Source organism: Misgurnus anguillicaudatus, unplaced genomic scaffold (genome assembly GCF_027580225.2).
Source record: "Misgurnus anguillicaudatus unplaced genomic scaffold, ASM2758022v2 HiC_scaffold_29, whole genome shotgun sequence".
NCBI classification, from domain to species: domain Eukaryota; kingdom Metazoa; phylum Chordata; class Actinopteri; order Cypriniformes; family Cobitidae; genus Misgurnus; species Misgurnus anguillicaudatus.
The window spans coordinates 4,356,216-4,372,259 of NW_027395279.1; the positions used below are offsets into that span (position 1 = coordinate 4,356,216).

At 36.7% G+C, this 16,044-nt stretch overlaps 1 protein-coding gene across 1 annotated transcript in view; it reads right to left on the minus strand.

Moving 5' to 3' along the window:
• LOC141362859 (phospholipid-transporting ATPase ABCA3-like) overlaps window positions 1-16,044 on the minus strand; it is a 67,961-nt gene that overhangs the window by 47,044 nt on the left and 4,873 nt on the right. The window contains exons 3-5 of the mRNA XM_073865117.1: window positions 12,997-13,246; window positions 7,034-7,161; window positions 3,548-3,713 (exon numbers count right to left, since the gene is read on the minus strand). Of these exons, the coding sequence (XP_073721218.1) occupies window positions 3,548-3,713; window positions 7,034-7,161; window positions 12,997-13,246 (544 nt within the window). The remainder of the gene's footprint in view (window positions 1-3,547; window positions 3,714-7,033; window positions 7,162-12,996; window positions 13,247-16,044) is intronic.

A 16,044-nucleotide genomic window follows, 5' to 3' on the forward strand; every position in this document is an offset into this window, starting at 1 on the left:
AAAAAAATGCGTATAATAGCTATCTTAACGGGACGCTTTTTCTCGTTCTCTTTCTCTACCAGCGCATCCGCGATCATAACTGTCATTAGAGTTTGAGCATAGCCTACTTCTAAAACACAATCGATCAAATAATTGCAGAGGTATAACTTCATGAATCATTTGCAAATTTACCTCGTAAATCATGTCAATGCATCACGCGTGAAGACGTTAAACTCCGTGACATTGCAAATTACTGAAAAGTAATTGCTGGCTTTTAGAAACGACTACAAAATATGATAAAAATAAACTCTTTTACTGCAGTAATATTTTAACTAATACACTTCTACTTGAACTTGGGGCTCGAGCCCGACCTAAGGTTCGACCTGCCTTTGAGAACAGCAAGTCAAGTTCGTTTACCGTTAATTATTAAGACTAAATGGGCAGGTAAATTCGTTAAAAAAATGAAAGTAATCCGCCAAAATATGGTTTTACATGTCTATTAAAATAAAGCCATTATTAATTTTCCTAACGCATAGTTCTTTGATCTTTACCTCCGTTTAAAACGTTATAAATTTGGCAAAGGAGGATGTTCAGCAATTTGAACAGCAACTCCGCAACCAACTATGGTTTCGGTTTATGTTGGTTAGAAATCTGAGTGAGAGGCTTTGTCCTATTTAATTTATTATTTATATTTCATTATAAATACAATGAATACAATGTTAAAATAATATTTTTATTGGCACGAACACAATTTTTGTATAACATTTAAAATTATCTGTCTCTTTTCATTAGAGACATTTGAATGTGAGATTCTGGAAACGTGACGTTAAGTTTTGCGGACCCGTCAGGTCGGGAAATAAAGCGGGTGAACACAAAATGTATGAATGTATGAATAGAACCTTGTCGGAGCTGGACAAAAAACAGTCCAGCAGAGACCTCCTTAAACCTTAGGTGTGTATGTGTGTGTCCCGGATAAATATGAATAAAAAAGGGAATAGTTCAAAAGTCGGACTGTAAGAGTATTTCATGAGAGCATAAATGCCTGTAATATTACCACTATAGTACTTGATCTGTTTAAAATGATTTCATTGATATATTATGCCTATAAAGGAGTTAAATAAAAAAATGGTCTAATCCAGTAATACATTTTTTTATCTGAGCACACAATCAGAAAACCCGTGGTGGTAAATTTTTTCATTTTTGTTTTTAATTTGAAAAAAAAACCCGATTGAACGAATGATACACAGACCCATTACCATGTTTTTAGCAATTTTTAATGCCGTCTTTCGTCTTTTAAATAGGAAATAAAGACAATGTTTCTTGACAAAAGATCAGATAGCCTATACTAGGCTAATTCAAAATAAGACGTAAGTGTGCCAACAACAGTTGGCCCGCCATCTACTGGCTAAAAAAAATATTGGCCCGCGGCCAAAGTTACTTGCCGACCCCTGCCCTAGATATTGTAGAAACAATTTTTATTGATATCCTAACACATTTAGGGGGTGAGAGTTGAACATTAAAAAAAAATGTACCCATTATAAGGACCACCCTAGCGTAAGCGTTAACGCTTCTCGTTTACTTTGACGTCGTGCATTGACGAACTGAATTGTGGATCTGCCTGCGTCGCATAACTGCAGTTGCTCACAGCAGAAGTTGAACATTTCCCAACATGTGCAACAGCCAATCAGATCGCCTTATGCAAATAACATAGTGCAGCCAATTACGTTTATGCAAGACCGGAGAACAGAGGAGCATATGTTGCGACAACTGTGATTGGCTGTTGGTCATGCTTCAGACATGCCATGTAAATGTACCTGAACTCTTTCCCCGACTTTGACGAGTTATCTCGTCAATTAAGAGAAAACATTTGCATGAAAAAACGTGTTCCAGATTAGGCTTGCCGCGATAGTCGGTGAAACGGTGATAACCGGTGCTTCAGCCTCTCACTGGTTATATCACTTGCCCACCACGACACCGTCTTTTGCCGTCGTTGTGATATTTTCGTGTAATTAAATCATTTAGTTTCGTTAGAAAGAGCAAACACTTACAACTGAATGTGTCTGTTGTCTGAATTCAGCGTCACAGAGCAGCCGCAGGTGTCAGATTTCATTTATTTCTGTCAGAGTTTGCAAGGCGAGCTGACTGACCAGATGATGACAGAAGCCGCGTGCTTTGCTCGTTTTTGTTATAATATACATATATGATCTTTAATATAAGCGAGATCGTTTTGTTGTTGTGTTTTTCATCAAGAAAAATAATAAACACATCATTCAAGCAGCGCTTTTATGGAGAAGTAGCCGGTTGCTCTGCTTGGGATTGGCGGGTTCTGTGAGAATTACCTAGCACATTGACTCAAGCACTTAAGTAAACCAGCTGTTGCACTCACATTGCATGCAAATTCATAGGCGATTTAACGCAGCTTACGCAAGCGATGCATTTAAACAGTTGCGTAATTCAAAAGTGAAAGTAAAATGTGCACGTCTGCATGCGCATTTATAAGCCCCTCCCACTCGGTGATACCGGGATCACCGAGTTTGTGACGCGCTGATTAACCGGTGGGAAAATTACGTCACCGTGGCAACCCTATTCCAGATGAGTTTTTATGTTTATCTGTAATACCGTGATTCATTACCCAATTTATAAAAAAAACTAAAAGCAAAAAAAATTCTTTACTAATTTTAAACTCTGTGAATGTTTTGATAATTGTATTGAATCTAATCTCTAATGCAGGGTTCACACCAGATGCGGTAGAATGACTAGAATTTCAAGTGCGGCTTTCACGCGCGAATGTAGCGAGTAAACTCAAATCTTCAAGTGTCCGAATAACACGTGCGAATAACGCGTTTTTGCTGCCTCTACCGTGGTTGGTGTGAATGCAACATAACAAAATTCCTTCACAAAAATGCAATTATTTTGGCTTTTTGCTAAAAAAAACATTTAAGAGTCTATAAGCAGAGGAAAAAAATGAAGAGTTTCGTTGCAAAACGAGATAACCACCGTTTTTTTAATTGTTCAGAAATCTTATTTTTTGGTTGTGCATTCCAATTAATTTCAATGCAACTGCAGTTGGTTTGTTTTGATTTAAACCTTCATAACTTAAAAAATACAGCTAAAAAGCACTGTAAAACAAAATAATAACATGATAACATAATAATAAACATGTTTTGACAAAAATGTAAAAAAATGGATTTATCTCGTTTTGCAACGAAACTCTTCAAATATAGATAGGATGAAACGCTTTTCCCATTTTTGTTTGTTCGTTTATTGTTTGTTTCAAAACAGAAGGTCTGTTCTTTCATTTGATATATTTGTATGTTTATATATTTTTAGAAGAAAATTTTCCTGGAAGGCATTTTGTAAAAAATCACAAAAAAGGCTGGCGGGGAATGAGTTAAGGCTGAATTTTGCCATGCAGTTCATTATACATCAAGATCAGACAGGATTCATATCATTGGACATGCCCATTGATATTTCCCGTGACTTTCTCTTTCAACAGTGAATATGTCAGCAGGTATTACTGCAGTTTTCGACCTGAAATTCATCCCAAAATTCACCAGCGCTAACTGACCTGGAGTGCCGCCACGTGGATCGTGTTGTTCTCTGGGCCCGGGAAGCTGGAAAAGCGGGAAGAGGCTGAGGGTGTGCCAGTCCAGATCATTGTTTGGGTTAAGCTCGGATTTCTCGCGAGCCGGAGCATTTCGGGGGCTGTACGAGAAACGGAGATGATAGGCAACCTGCCAAAAGAGAAGAGTTATTTAGCAAATGATCTCAAGCAACTTATAATACATTATTGTTGAAAGAGTCATCCTGAGGTTTAAGCTCTTGATAATAGGCACAGAAGTGAAAAGTTGAAAATATTTTAAGTGAATGATTAACCAATAAGAATGTAATTATTAAATGGACAGTCTCATTTTCCATCGTGTCAACCAGGTGAAAAACACAGTTTCTATGTTTCAGCACGTTCATATACATGGATTAAGCTTTCACGGATGTTGGTTAACAAAACCTCAAAACTAAAAAGTGCAAAATGTTGTTAAAGAGCTGTGAAGTTGGTATAAATTAGTCATAATCCATTTTAAAGCAGGGCCTCAATGGAGACGAGGCAAATTCATTAAACACTCAGGAAGAAACTCGCTGTTCGTGTCCGAGATCCCAGAGCTATTATCTTAAGTCAAAAACAGATCTTATCTCTCCATTAGACACAAGAAGTAGAAAACACATCACAGAAATGCTGAAACTGGCTGAGCTACAACAATTAGTCGTTCATAAACACAAGCAGGAGCTGGAGGCCATATTTTTAGAAGGTATTTTTAGTATGACCACTAATGTTCAACTACATCTTACCTATTAGACTGTACTTTCCAGTTCTGTGAAAAGCAGGACAAAGAAATGTTTTTCACTTCTTCAAACACAGAACATTTCCTTCAGGAACACTTGTTTTAAATAAAAGTTATCATTATGAACTTGGACAGAAACCAGAGTTCAACCTTAAAATCAAAGGTAAAATCATATTACAAAACAAGGCAATTAAATGTTAAAGCACAGTTACAAAAAAGTGCAGATGGAAGTGGACATATCTGCGGTTGACTTACTGACAAGAACACAGACGCAACATCTAGTTTCCATAATAATCAATGCAAGACACACTTTGCTTGGCCGTTAAATAATGTCGCAAATAGCAGTAAACTGACACAAACAGTAGTATATCACATTCAGGGCTCCAGACTGCAACCAATTTGAGAGTGTGCCACTGAATTTTACATCCAGTCGCACATGTGCGACCAGTAAATTTTACCTTTTTTGTGATCTGAAAAAAAAACAGCACATTGTCCTTTCTGCATTTATAATCAAAGTATTTATTAGTCATACACTATATTACTTAATAGAAATGTGAATATTTGGTTAGCATGTTGATTTACGGTATGTGCCCCTAAATTTTCTGGTTGCGCCCCTAAAATTTTCAGTTGGGGCTCCTAGTGAAAAAAGTTAGTCTGGAGCCCTGACATTGCGTAATTTATTTATACTCTCCACCATAAATTTTGCATCTGAAATACAAATTAAGAGTTTGGTTCCAAAACGCGTTAAACTGCTTTTTTTAAATGAGTTACCGCCAAAATCAATATTGTATCAGGTCAGTATTTAAAAGTAAATTCTTAATTTTACAGAAAATCTGATATCCGCCATGTTATTCTGTTATCTTTTCTCCATTTTTCCCAAAACACAATAAACGCCACTCCTTTTTTTCTGCAGAATGCAATAAATCCGCTCAACCAATCACAGCGCACCATTCCATGCATTGTAAACAACAATGGCGGCCCGTTGAGTACACACAGAATCCTAGTTTTCCTCATCTTGTACTTCATGATCAACAAACAAACAAAATCAAAATAATACTTTTGATGGCATTTCTAAACCTGTGTTTTCTGTGACAGAAGAGAAACGTAAACCATCAATAACGAATAATTAGGAGAGGCACTGAAAAAAAAATGCCGGCTGTTGCTTGTTCTCACAGGACAGCATCAAGCTTCTGTCATGCTAACACAATGACCTTATGAAAAACTTTCCATTATTTTACACGAAGCCAACGAAAATCAAGCAGGACCAAAACATTTTACAGCTGATAGCTGTGGAAAAATTTCAGCGACACGTCTCAAGTATGACAGCAGCAATGACAGCGTTCTTAATATGACAAAGTAAGTGTTTTGATTAATGGCATTAATGTTTATTATTTAATCAGTGTATATCACTAGTCAACTAAATGAATATAACATGGCAAAGATGAATGCACATTTATACATTGATTCAACAGATTTATAGCAATTTGTGGATATATTGCATTTTGTGAAAAAAAATAATGTGTTTTTATAATAAATCTTTGAAAATCAAATTATGGATTTGAACATTTATGTTTTAATAGATGCTATGTGAAAATTTGTAACAGAAAATAGTGGTTTTCATCTTGTCACTTTCTTGGTAAAGAAAACACGTTTTTACCGAAATTAGTCGAAATGGATTTATTGCGAACTCTTCAAATACACGTGCATATATAAAATATGAAATACGGTCAGTTTCCAAGCTTTTTCAGCGCTTCATTTTCACTGCGCGTCTTTTGTAAATCTTGACAGGATCGTTTTTAACACCAAAAGATGGTTTTGTGCAGGCGCAAGCTGTTAGTAAATCTGGCTTGTTATGTGCAAAGAAAATTATATCTATACATATGACATAATTAAATTGCACAATTGTCACTGCTCTAAACTAATAGTTAACCTATTTTTAGTATAACAATAACATCTGAGTAAATCTGTGCTTAAATGCCATCAAAACAATATCATCAAATAAAAATAAAATAAGCTTAATTTACGGTAGATTATTTTGGGGTATGCCTGGGAAAACGCTGACAACTTCCGGCAAATTTAGCAAATCTGCAAGTAGTCTGGCAAAGAGGCCATTCGAGACCATTTCTAATGCTGAGAAATCGCGTCACCAATCAGAAACGTTGTGGCGGGCTTTACACGATGACGACAGCGCAGCAACAACGGTAAAGCAGATTTTGTACATTACACAGATGGATGCCACTATGAAACATCACTCGTTTGAATCAGCTATCTCGTCTGTTTTAAGCGATTTCAACTTTTCCTTTTGGTTATAACCCGAGCAAAGAACAACACTCGAAGCCTTCATATCTAAAAAAGATGTAATTGCTGTTTTACCGACTGGATTCGGCAAAAGTCTGATATACCAGCTTGCAACTTCGGTGGCTAAACAAATGGCTCTTAGCGAGAGCGGTGGTAGTGGTGCATACGTCATCCCCTTCAACGCTCTGATTGGTTTTAGGTCTATCCAATTGCGCCCAGAGGCATTTGAGGGAGGTCCGTTGGTGACGCCTCTTTGGAAATGATTTGTCTATGAAGCTTTGCCAGACCATAACTCAGTTACTTCTGAGAATGGTCTGGTTTTAACCAGACAGGTTGTAAACAGGTACAATTTTAGGTCGCAGACAAGAATGTTAATATTTAACACATGGGTGCTTAGGGTACAGGGTGCGAGATCTCACCTGCAGGGGAAGTGGCTCATCATCGGAGGTGAATGTGTGCTCAAACACAACAGCTGCCAAGACGTCGCTCGACTGTGGATCGGTCTTCACAAACGTCTCAAACTGTTCCTCTGTTTCAAAGCCCCGGACTGAAAGACAAACAGAGGAATATTTAGAGCTTCATGAATATTCATTTATTATTTGAATAGCACTTTTAAAATAAATTTAAGTCAGAAATCACCTAAAATATATTCATGATATAAATAACATATGGTGCATGGACACATGTTAAGCATTTGTCATTTATTACAATCTATTGCACCATGTCAGCCTGGTGTCCAGTCTGTTAATATTATGAAAAGCTAACAATAAGCTAGTGAAAACTAGAAATTCAGCAACACACAAAGAAAAAGGTGTCCCAAAAGGACTGTAACCATCTTATGTTCATCCAAAAATTACAATTCTCTTATAATTTAGGTCATCGTTCTGTCAAGAGACTTCAGACATTTTTACTTTTGTGGTCCATAATAACACAGTAAATGACAGAAATGTTTGGTGAAGTGTTCCTTCAACCTGTTGCATGATGTCCTTACATGACTCCCTGTCTATTGTGTGGCACAGTCTGTTTATATCTTTAACTGATTTTAAATAAAAACAGGACTGGCCAGTAAATCAGGTTTAGGAAAAACAACACATGTTAGTACCCTGTAAGATCTGATCTCTCTGTGTATTAAAGATCAACAAAACCTATACCATCTCCAGATGATTAGGAACCTAGAAGCATGTTTAAACACGGGAATGCAAACACGAGCAAAAAATTACTAAGAGAATTATTGATCCTGTTGGTAAAGGATATTTCTCCATAATATTTCCAAATATATATATATATTCAAATATAATGTTAAATATATTTCAAAATGTATGAAATATATTTTAAAGCATTTATATTAACATTGCATTGAAAGAAAAACTTTGTACGTTACAAACCTGTAAACATAACAGGCTTGAAAAGATTAACACTAAATATATTTTTAACTGCAAAAGTATACACAGGGTTAGGCTTTAACACACTTTCCAGGTCCAACACCCTCAAATTCAAGGACACATTTCAAGAGAGCGCAAGGTTACACCGTGTTACCTTTTAAGATACACTGTTACAGTTCCCTTTCGAGGGAACTCGCGCTGCGTCACTGCGGTGACACTTTGGGGACGCCTCCAGGGGTATGTGTGTCTGAATGTGTATATCAAATTCAACCAATAGTGAGGCTTAATGACAAAGACAGGGTGACGCGAGAGCCAGGAAGTATATCACTGTCTGAAATATTGCCAAAGACGGCATTACAGGGACGCAGAAAGTATGGCAAGGAAGACGCAGCGTCTCGTTCCCTTCTCAGAGAACAACAGTTACATACGTAACCCGAGACGTTTTCATGTGTCAAACACAACTATGCAAAAAAGCATTTTGGTATAAATCAACATTCGCAGACAGAAGATATAAGCATTTAAAGTGAACAGTTTAGCACGTGTGCTTGAAAAGTCTAGAATTTTTATGATATTATCCTACACTACACAGGGAATAATATGGATTTTTTTCCCAGAAAACTTCTTGCATAAAATAGATTCAAGCACTTTCAATGACTTGTATCTATGTATGTATTTTCATAAACTTCCCAACTTCCTAGATTCACAAACTTTCAAGGAATTCAAGGACCCGTGGGAACCCGTATACATTTTTTTACTTATACATTTTATACAAACTTTTATATTTTGGCCAAAAAAAAATTTCATATGGGTTCTAAAATCAGAAATGTATTTGTTGCCCCTAAAAATAATTTTGTAATATATGTTAATATATGAAGGGTAAAACGAAATATATTTTCTAATTCCAAATTAAGCTTTACTTTCTACAAAATGTATTTAGCACATATTTAAAACATATTTTGGCCCAGAGAAATGTATTTATTTGCCGTATGGGAATACACAGCATCTTCTGCAGACATGTGCCACTTTTTGTGTTGATTCAGCTTGTTGTGGCTACCAAAATGTCCCAATCTTGTGATTTTAGTATGCAATCACTCGGGCCTGTTCCTCTTTAAACCCTGTCATTCCCTATAAAGATGTTGTTAACTATAACACACTAGCATTTAATATGGCTAACAACCAGATAACCCTTGCAAAAAGGAGTCTGTCTATTTCATTAAATATACATAAAACTGATAAAATTGCTCTGAAATAGCTTATGAGGGAATTTAAATCATTCTTTGTGTGCATGTAATATTGTTCCGGTAGCTTAGCTTTAAATGAACAGTATTTAAGAAATGTATATCAATTAATCACAAAATGGCCCTGATATTTCACTAGAAATTAAGAAATCATTTTCATCTCAAATACTTATATCAGTGACAACAGTGGTCCAGCCAGGATATTGTCATTTGAAAAGTGGAGTTGCAGCCCTCAAATGATGTTTATGTTGTCATTTTGTGTATAGGCCACCAGTTGTGTGATTGCAGTACCAGTTTTGGCCACAATCCTACATATTGTTCCTTTAAATCCTAGTGGACAAACTAGAGATGCACTGAATGTTCAACAACCGAAATATTCATCTGAAAATAGAAAAAAAAGCTTTATTGGTGTTTGACCAAATAAGCGAAGACCAAATAAATTGATTCAAACAATACAGTTTTTGATGACGTTATATTAAATAGCAACCAGCGCAGAGTGAGAGGCGCGCACGCTTATTCAATGCAGAAAACATGTCGGCAGTGTGGAAGCATTTCAAAGTGTCTGAGAAAATGCTTTTATGCTATTTTCGGCCAAATAGTTTGGTTGCCGAACATTCGGTGCATCCGTAAAACACACACACAAGCTGCGTTTCTATTACCCTTTAAATTGCACAAACTGAAATAGAAAATGCACCCAACTGAACCACAGCATAAACTCCCATACATCGCAAAAAGTTTTACACTCAGGTGAGGTGTTTTTTTTACAGGTAATTCGAAAAAACAACTGCAAGGGAAAACATTTGAAATGCGTAAAAGTCACATGACCATTCTTTAAATATGGCACGATATGTTTGGTTGGAGGACAAGACAGAAGAGGTGTGGTCAACCTCATATGCCGTTAAAAGAACCAACAAAAGCATGACATCAAATTACAGCAAGAGCGATTCAGGAGTTGATGTGTTGCTCTTGCTGTATTTTGATGTCATATGCATCTGCGCGCAAAAAGTCGAACCCACCCTTCGCCATGATTTTTTGAATGACTTATCACGATGAGGGATGCGCAATAATTTTCATGTGATTGTCATTGCGCATCTCATCTAGGGCTGGGGAAAAAATCTATTTTTCGATTAATCCGATTAATTTTGTACGTGGTCGATTCAGAATCGATTCTCAATGAGCAGAATCTATTTTTTTTCATATTTTTTCTGCAAACATTGAACGTAAGATTAACGTTAATCAAATTACTAGTCTTCTTCACGAGATGTCACCCTCTTTTTTTGCCTTGCACCGATGTTACCAAGGAGTCTGTCATTCGTTCATTCAGTGCTTAAAATGGCATTTTCAGGTGCTTCATCGACGTTGATGCCACCTTCACATAAAAAGTCAGAGGAATGGAAGCATTTTAGATTTCACAAGCAAGACGACAACGATACCTTTGTGGCTTTTACTTTTTTTTATTAATTACCCACTTGTAAACTGCTGTTCACTGTTCTTTTTTATTAATATAGTATTTGTATTAAATCTATATTCATTGAGATGAATTGAGAATCGAGTATAAAAACCGACACGAGAACCGGAATCGAAAATTAAATCGAGAATCGAAATCGAATCGATCGGGAACATCTGAATCGATAATTTGCATGCAATATCGTGCGCATCTCGTCAGTTTACGTGATTAGTAGTAAATCGCCATCACCTGCTATTCAGATTGGGCGGCATTTACTACACAAAGCAGTAGTTCACTAACAATCAGGGCAATTTCACATTAATTATCGCGGACGTATCGCCTGCGATATGTATGCGATATGGCCCAGCCTGTCAGTGAACTACAGCTTTGTGTAGTAAATGCCGCCCAATCTGAATAGCAGGTGATGCCGATTTACTACTAATCAAGGAACCGGCTTCACTGACGAGATGCGCATGATATTGCATGCAAATTATTGTGCATCCCTAATCGTGATAAAACAAAATTACGCTTTAGTTGCATAACAGTTAAAGGCGGAGTCCACGATGTTTGAAAAACGCATTGGAAAAGAAGACGGGCCGACTACCAAAACACACTTATAGCCAATCAAATCAAATCAAATGCCGGGTTGCGTATGTGTGGGGCGGGTCTATCAACAGAAGGTCCAGATTCTATTGGGGTAGGGGCGTGTTTGTTTAGGTGATTTCAAATATCAACATTTGCTTTCAAACATCATGGACTCCGCCTTTAATGCAACGCAATAGTTTTTGTCAACATTTAGAAAATAATGCTATAGTTCTGCGCAAATCTTTAAAGGAATAGTCTACTCATTTTCAATATTAAAATATGTTTTTACCTTAACTAAGAATTGTTGATACATCCCTCTATCATCTGTGTGCGTGCACGTAAGCGCTGGAGCGCGCTGTGACGCTTCGATAGCATTTAGCTTAGCCCCGTTCATTCAATGGTACCATTTAGAGATAAAGTTAGAAGTGACTAAACACATCAACGTTTTTCCTATTTAAGACGAGTAGTTATACGAGCAAGTTTGGTGGTACAAAATAAAACGTAGCGCTTTTCTAAGCGGATTTAAAAGAGGAACTATATTTTATGGCGTAATAGCACTTTTGGGAGTACTTCGACTCGCCTGAAAAGTCCGCTCCCCTTCTCACTCTCATAATGGGAGGGGGAGGGTGTTACTGCGCCGAGTTATTTTGTACCACCAAACTTGCTCGTATAACTACTCGTCTTAAATAGGAAAAACGTTGATGTGTTTGGTCACTTCTAACTTTATCTCTAAATGGTACCATTGAATGAATGGGGCTAAGCTAAATGCTATCGAAGCGTCGCAGTGCGCTCCAGCGCTTACGTGCACACACACAGATGATAGAGGGATGTATCAACAATTCTTAGTTAAGGTAATAACATATTCTAATATTGAAAATGAGTAGACTATTCCTTTAAGGGATAAAATGTATAGCTGAATACACTGTAAGCAGCTTTTATTACAAGCATCTGTAAAATGCATAAATCAAAATGTTTTTATTACACATCACCTTACATTACATTTTTTAAGTTAGTGTTTTACAGACAAGGATTTACAGATGATTTCCGTCTTTATGTGAAACTTCCCACAAGTCTATGCTTAAAATCCTACAAATCACGATGGAGATCAGATACAAACCATCACTGCTGACTCTTCTAAACCAACATTTAGTGATTTAATCCTTAAAATTAACCCACCAGTAACAGCATCAAAGCTGTTCATTTACAGTCAGAGCTGAGCCATTTGATGATAAATGAGGGAAGATGCAGAGAGAGAGAGAGAGGTCGGGCGTGAGTCATATAATGAGAACAGAGAAACATCTCTCTTCTGACTCAACACCTGCATATGTCCCCACAGGGCTCACAATAACACAACCCCGAGAAAATCACAGGCACGGATAGAGGATATTTGGATGCTTTTGATGGGGTCACGAGTCTCTTCATTAACTCCAGTGCAATGCTAAAAAGATGCTCGTGGATGAGTTTATAACACGTAATGCATTTAGTCATTTGTACACTTCATAATAATAGCAATAATAGCTGTTATCCTCCAGTCAGGCTTCCCACAGATAACACGCAGACTGAAATAAATGTACAGCATACCCGAAATGCACTGTAAGTCACTTTGGATAAAAGCATTTGCCGAACAGGACAGGAAACGATGCAAAGTAGTGGAAACATGATCGGATTAATGTGTCGTGGTGCATGCACATTTATGAATATAGACCACTAAAACACACTGAAGCTCTTACCAGAATTGATGCACCACTTTAGGCTTTGCTGAACGTCCTCGGCGATCTGCCTCACCACGCTGGCGTTGCCGGGAACGTACGCCAGGTCCTTGAAGCAGACCTCGCCCGGCAGGTCGTTCACGTGGAAGCTGTGGTAGTGCGTTGCATTAGGGTAGATGGTGTAAGTAACCTTTTGCCGCAAGACGATCAAGATGACCGAAAAGAGCAAAGGCAGAGCGATCTCAACCAGCGTGACCACGATCTGGCGCTTCTGCAGATAGAGATTTTTTAAATAGGTTAAAAATAAACAGGCACTATAAAATCCCTTAAGTTATGAGTTATAATGTTCCCTTTATTTTTTTGACCTCACTGATTCGATTCAAAGGTTTCTTTCATCAATATAACACACAAGCGGTCTGTTTTTCACAGGTGCATTCATTTGACCATCACATTTATTGTTTGGATGATCTATTTTTCACGTTTATTAAATGATATATTTGCCATTTTGACTCGTATAAGGTCATGTAGAAGAGATAAAGCTAGCTTAACTTTCAAAACAAATCAATCAAGCTCGATCAAAGGACCATGTGAAACCACGTTTCGATTCCCTCCCGGCTGTTTGCTAAGGATTCTGCTCAAGCTGTTGCTAAGAAACCCGAACTCGGGTTGTAGAGGCGGTAAACACGGGGCTCTTCATTGCCTCATTACCACAGGCACTGACGCCTCTCTTACCCAGATAAATGGATCGAGTTCAAGGGTCTAAAGTTCTTCACTGATCTAGATCAAGATTCAGGTGTTGCGTGGGCGCCTGTCTGTTTACACAGAGATTTATTTATTTTACACATTAAATATAATGCTTGGAACAGACAAATGTGACATTCACCTGTGAATGAAATCATACAAACATGGGCAATGGTACAGACACAACTAATTTTTTATCAACGAATCATGATAACCACAATAAAACAAATATATTAAAATATTACGAGCATGATCTAATTATTTTTATATTTTTTTATCGTTTTGCACTTTTAATACAACGTGAAAATTATGTAATTCTGGCTTGTGAGGTGTTAAGGGTCATTCACATTATTAACTATAACCATAACGCTAACTATAACAATATTTAGCATCCACATCACAGGACGATAACAATTACTTTACGCTATTCACTCATGTGCCGCAAATCATTTAATTTTAATTAAACATTAACTAATATTATAGACATCCTTTGAATAAAAACTATGCAATTGTTTACATTTCATTGATTATTTAAATATGCTGTTTTTGTTGTATTTACAGTGGCTAGAACTATTAAATTTTATTTTTATAATTATAGCTATCGTCCATAGTGTGAATAGCCATTTAAACCTAATGTAAAGTATAAGTTAAAGGAATAGTCCATTTTCTTAAAAGAAAAATCCAGATAATTTACTCACCACCATGTCATCCAAAATGTTGATGTCTTTCTTTGTTCAGTCGAGAAGAAATTATGTTTTTTGAGGAAAACATTGCAGGATTTTTCTCATTTTAATGGACTTTAATAGACACCAACAATTAACACTTAACTCAACACGTAACAGTTTTTTTCAACGGAGTTTCAAAGGACTATAAACGATCCCAAACGAGCGGAACGATTGTCATTTTCGACAGGAAAAAAAATGCACTTTTAAAACAACTTTTCTTCTAGGTCGGTCTAGCGCGACCTAACGTAAATGCGTAGTGACTTAGGGAGGTCACGTGTTACATACATAAAACGCACATTTGCGGACCATTTTAAACAATAAACTGACACAAAGACATTAATTAGTATCATTCCACATACAACAACGTCGGAACGGTCCTCTTACAACACACTTGTAAACACTGGGGCGGAGTTCATCCTCTGTGACCTCTTGACGTATTGCATGAGGTCACGCTGACGCTTTCAGGGCCGGATCTAGACGAGAAATTGTGATTTAAAAGTGTATATTTGTTATTTTTATTGTCAAAAATGACAATCGTTTCGCTAGATAAGACCCTTATGTCTCGTTTGGGATTGTTTATAGTCCTTTAAAACTCCGTTGAAAAAAACTGTTAAGTGTTGAGTTAAGTGTTAATTGTTGGTGTCTGTTAAAGTCCATTAAAATGAGAAAAATCCTGCAGTGTTTTCCTCAAAAAACATAATTTCTTCTCGACTGAATCAAGAAAGACATCAACATTTTGGATGACATGGTGGTGAGTAAGAAATTAAGAAAATTGACTATTCCTTTAATGTTTTTATTTGTAGGGCTGGGTATCGATTCAGATGTTCCTGATCGATTCGATTTCGATTCATAAGCTATCGAATCGATTCAATTTCGTTTCTCGGTTCGATTCCGATTCTTGGACCGATTTTTATACTCGATTCTCAATTCATCTCAATGAATATAGATTTAATAAAAATAACTTATTTTTAAAAAAAAACAGTGAACATATGTTTACAAGTGGGTAATTAATAAAAAGAAATGAAGATCCACCAACCTGAATATTGCACTTTTTTTATTTTAGGTACACTTGGGTACATTAAAACTAGGGATGCACCGATATGGAAATTTTGGCCGATACCGATAACCGATAACTCTTTATATTTGGGGGCCGATAACCGATATATATATATAGGCCGATAAATATTCATATTAATTTCACAAATGAAAAACTCCCAGACCGCGGACATCGTCTTTGCGCTAGACTAGCATACTCTTCTTAAGCATCAATCAAAACTCCACATGGCCAGCAATGAGCAAGTGAAGTGGTTCAACAAACCAAAATAATCCATCATTCATCGGCTTTCATTTATCTGCCTAATTTTGCTATCAGACCGATAACCGATAATATTAAAAATAAGCAGTTATTGGCCGATAACGATATGTCGGCCGATATATCGCGCATCCCTAATTAAAACAGAACCCATTTCTAATTTTCAAATGCATCCAATTATGTTAAATACAATAAAATTTTGATGCAAGATGAAAAATGTATGCTGAAAAAAGTCAAATTATTTGTGGCCTTTGAAAATCGATATTTAATCGACCACGTAAAAAAACGATT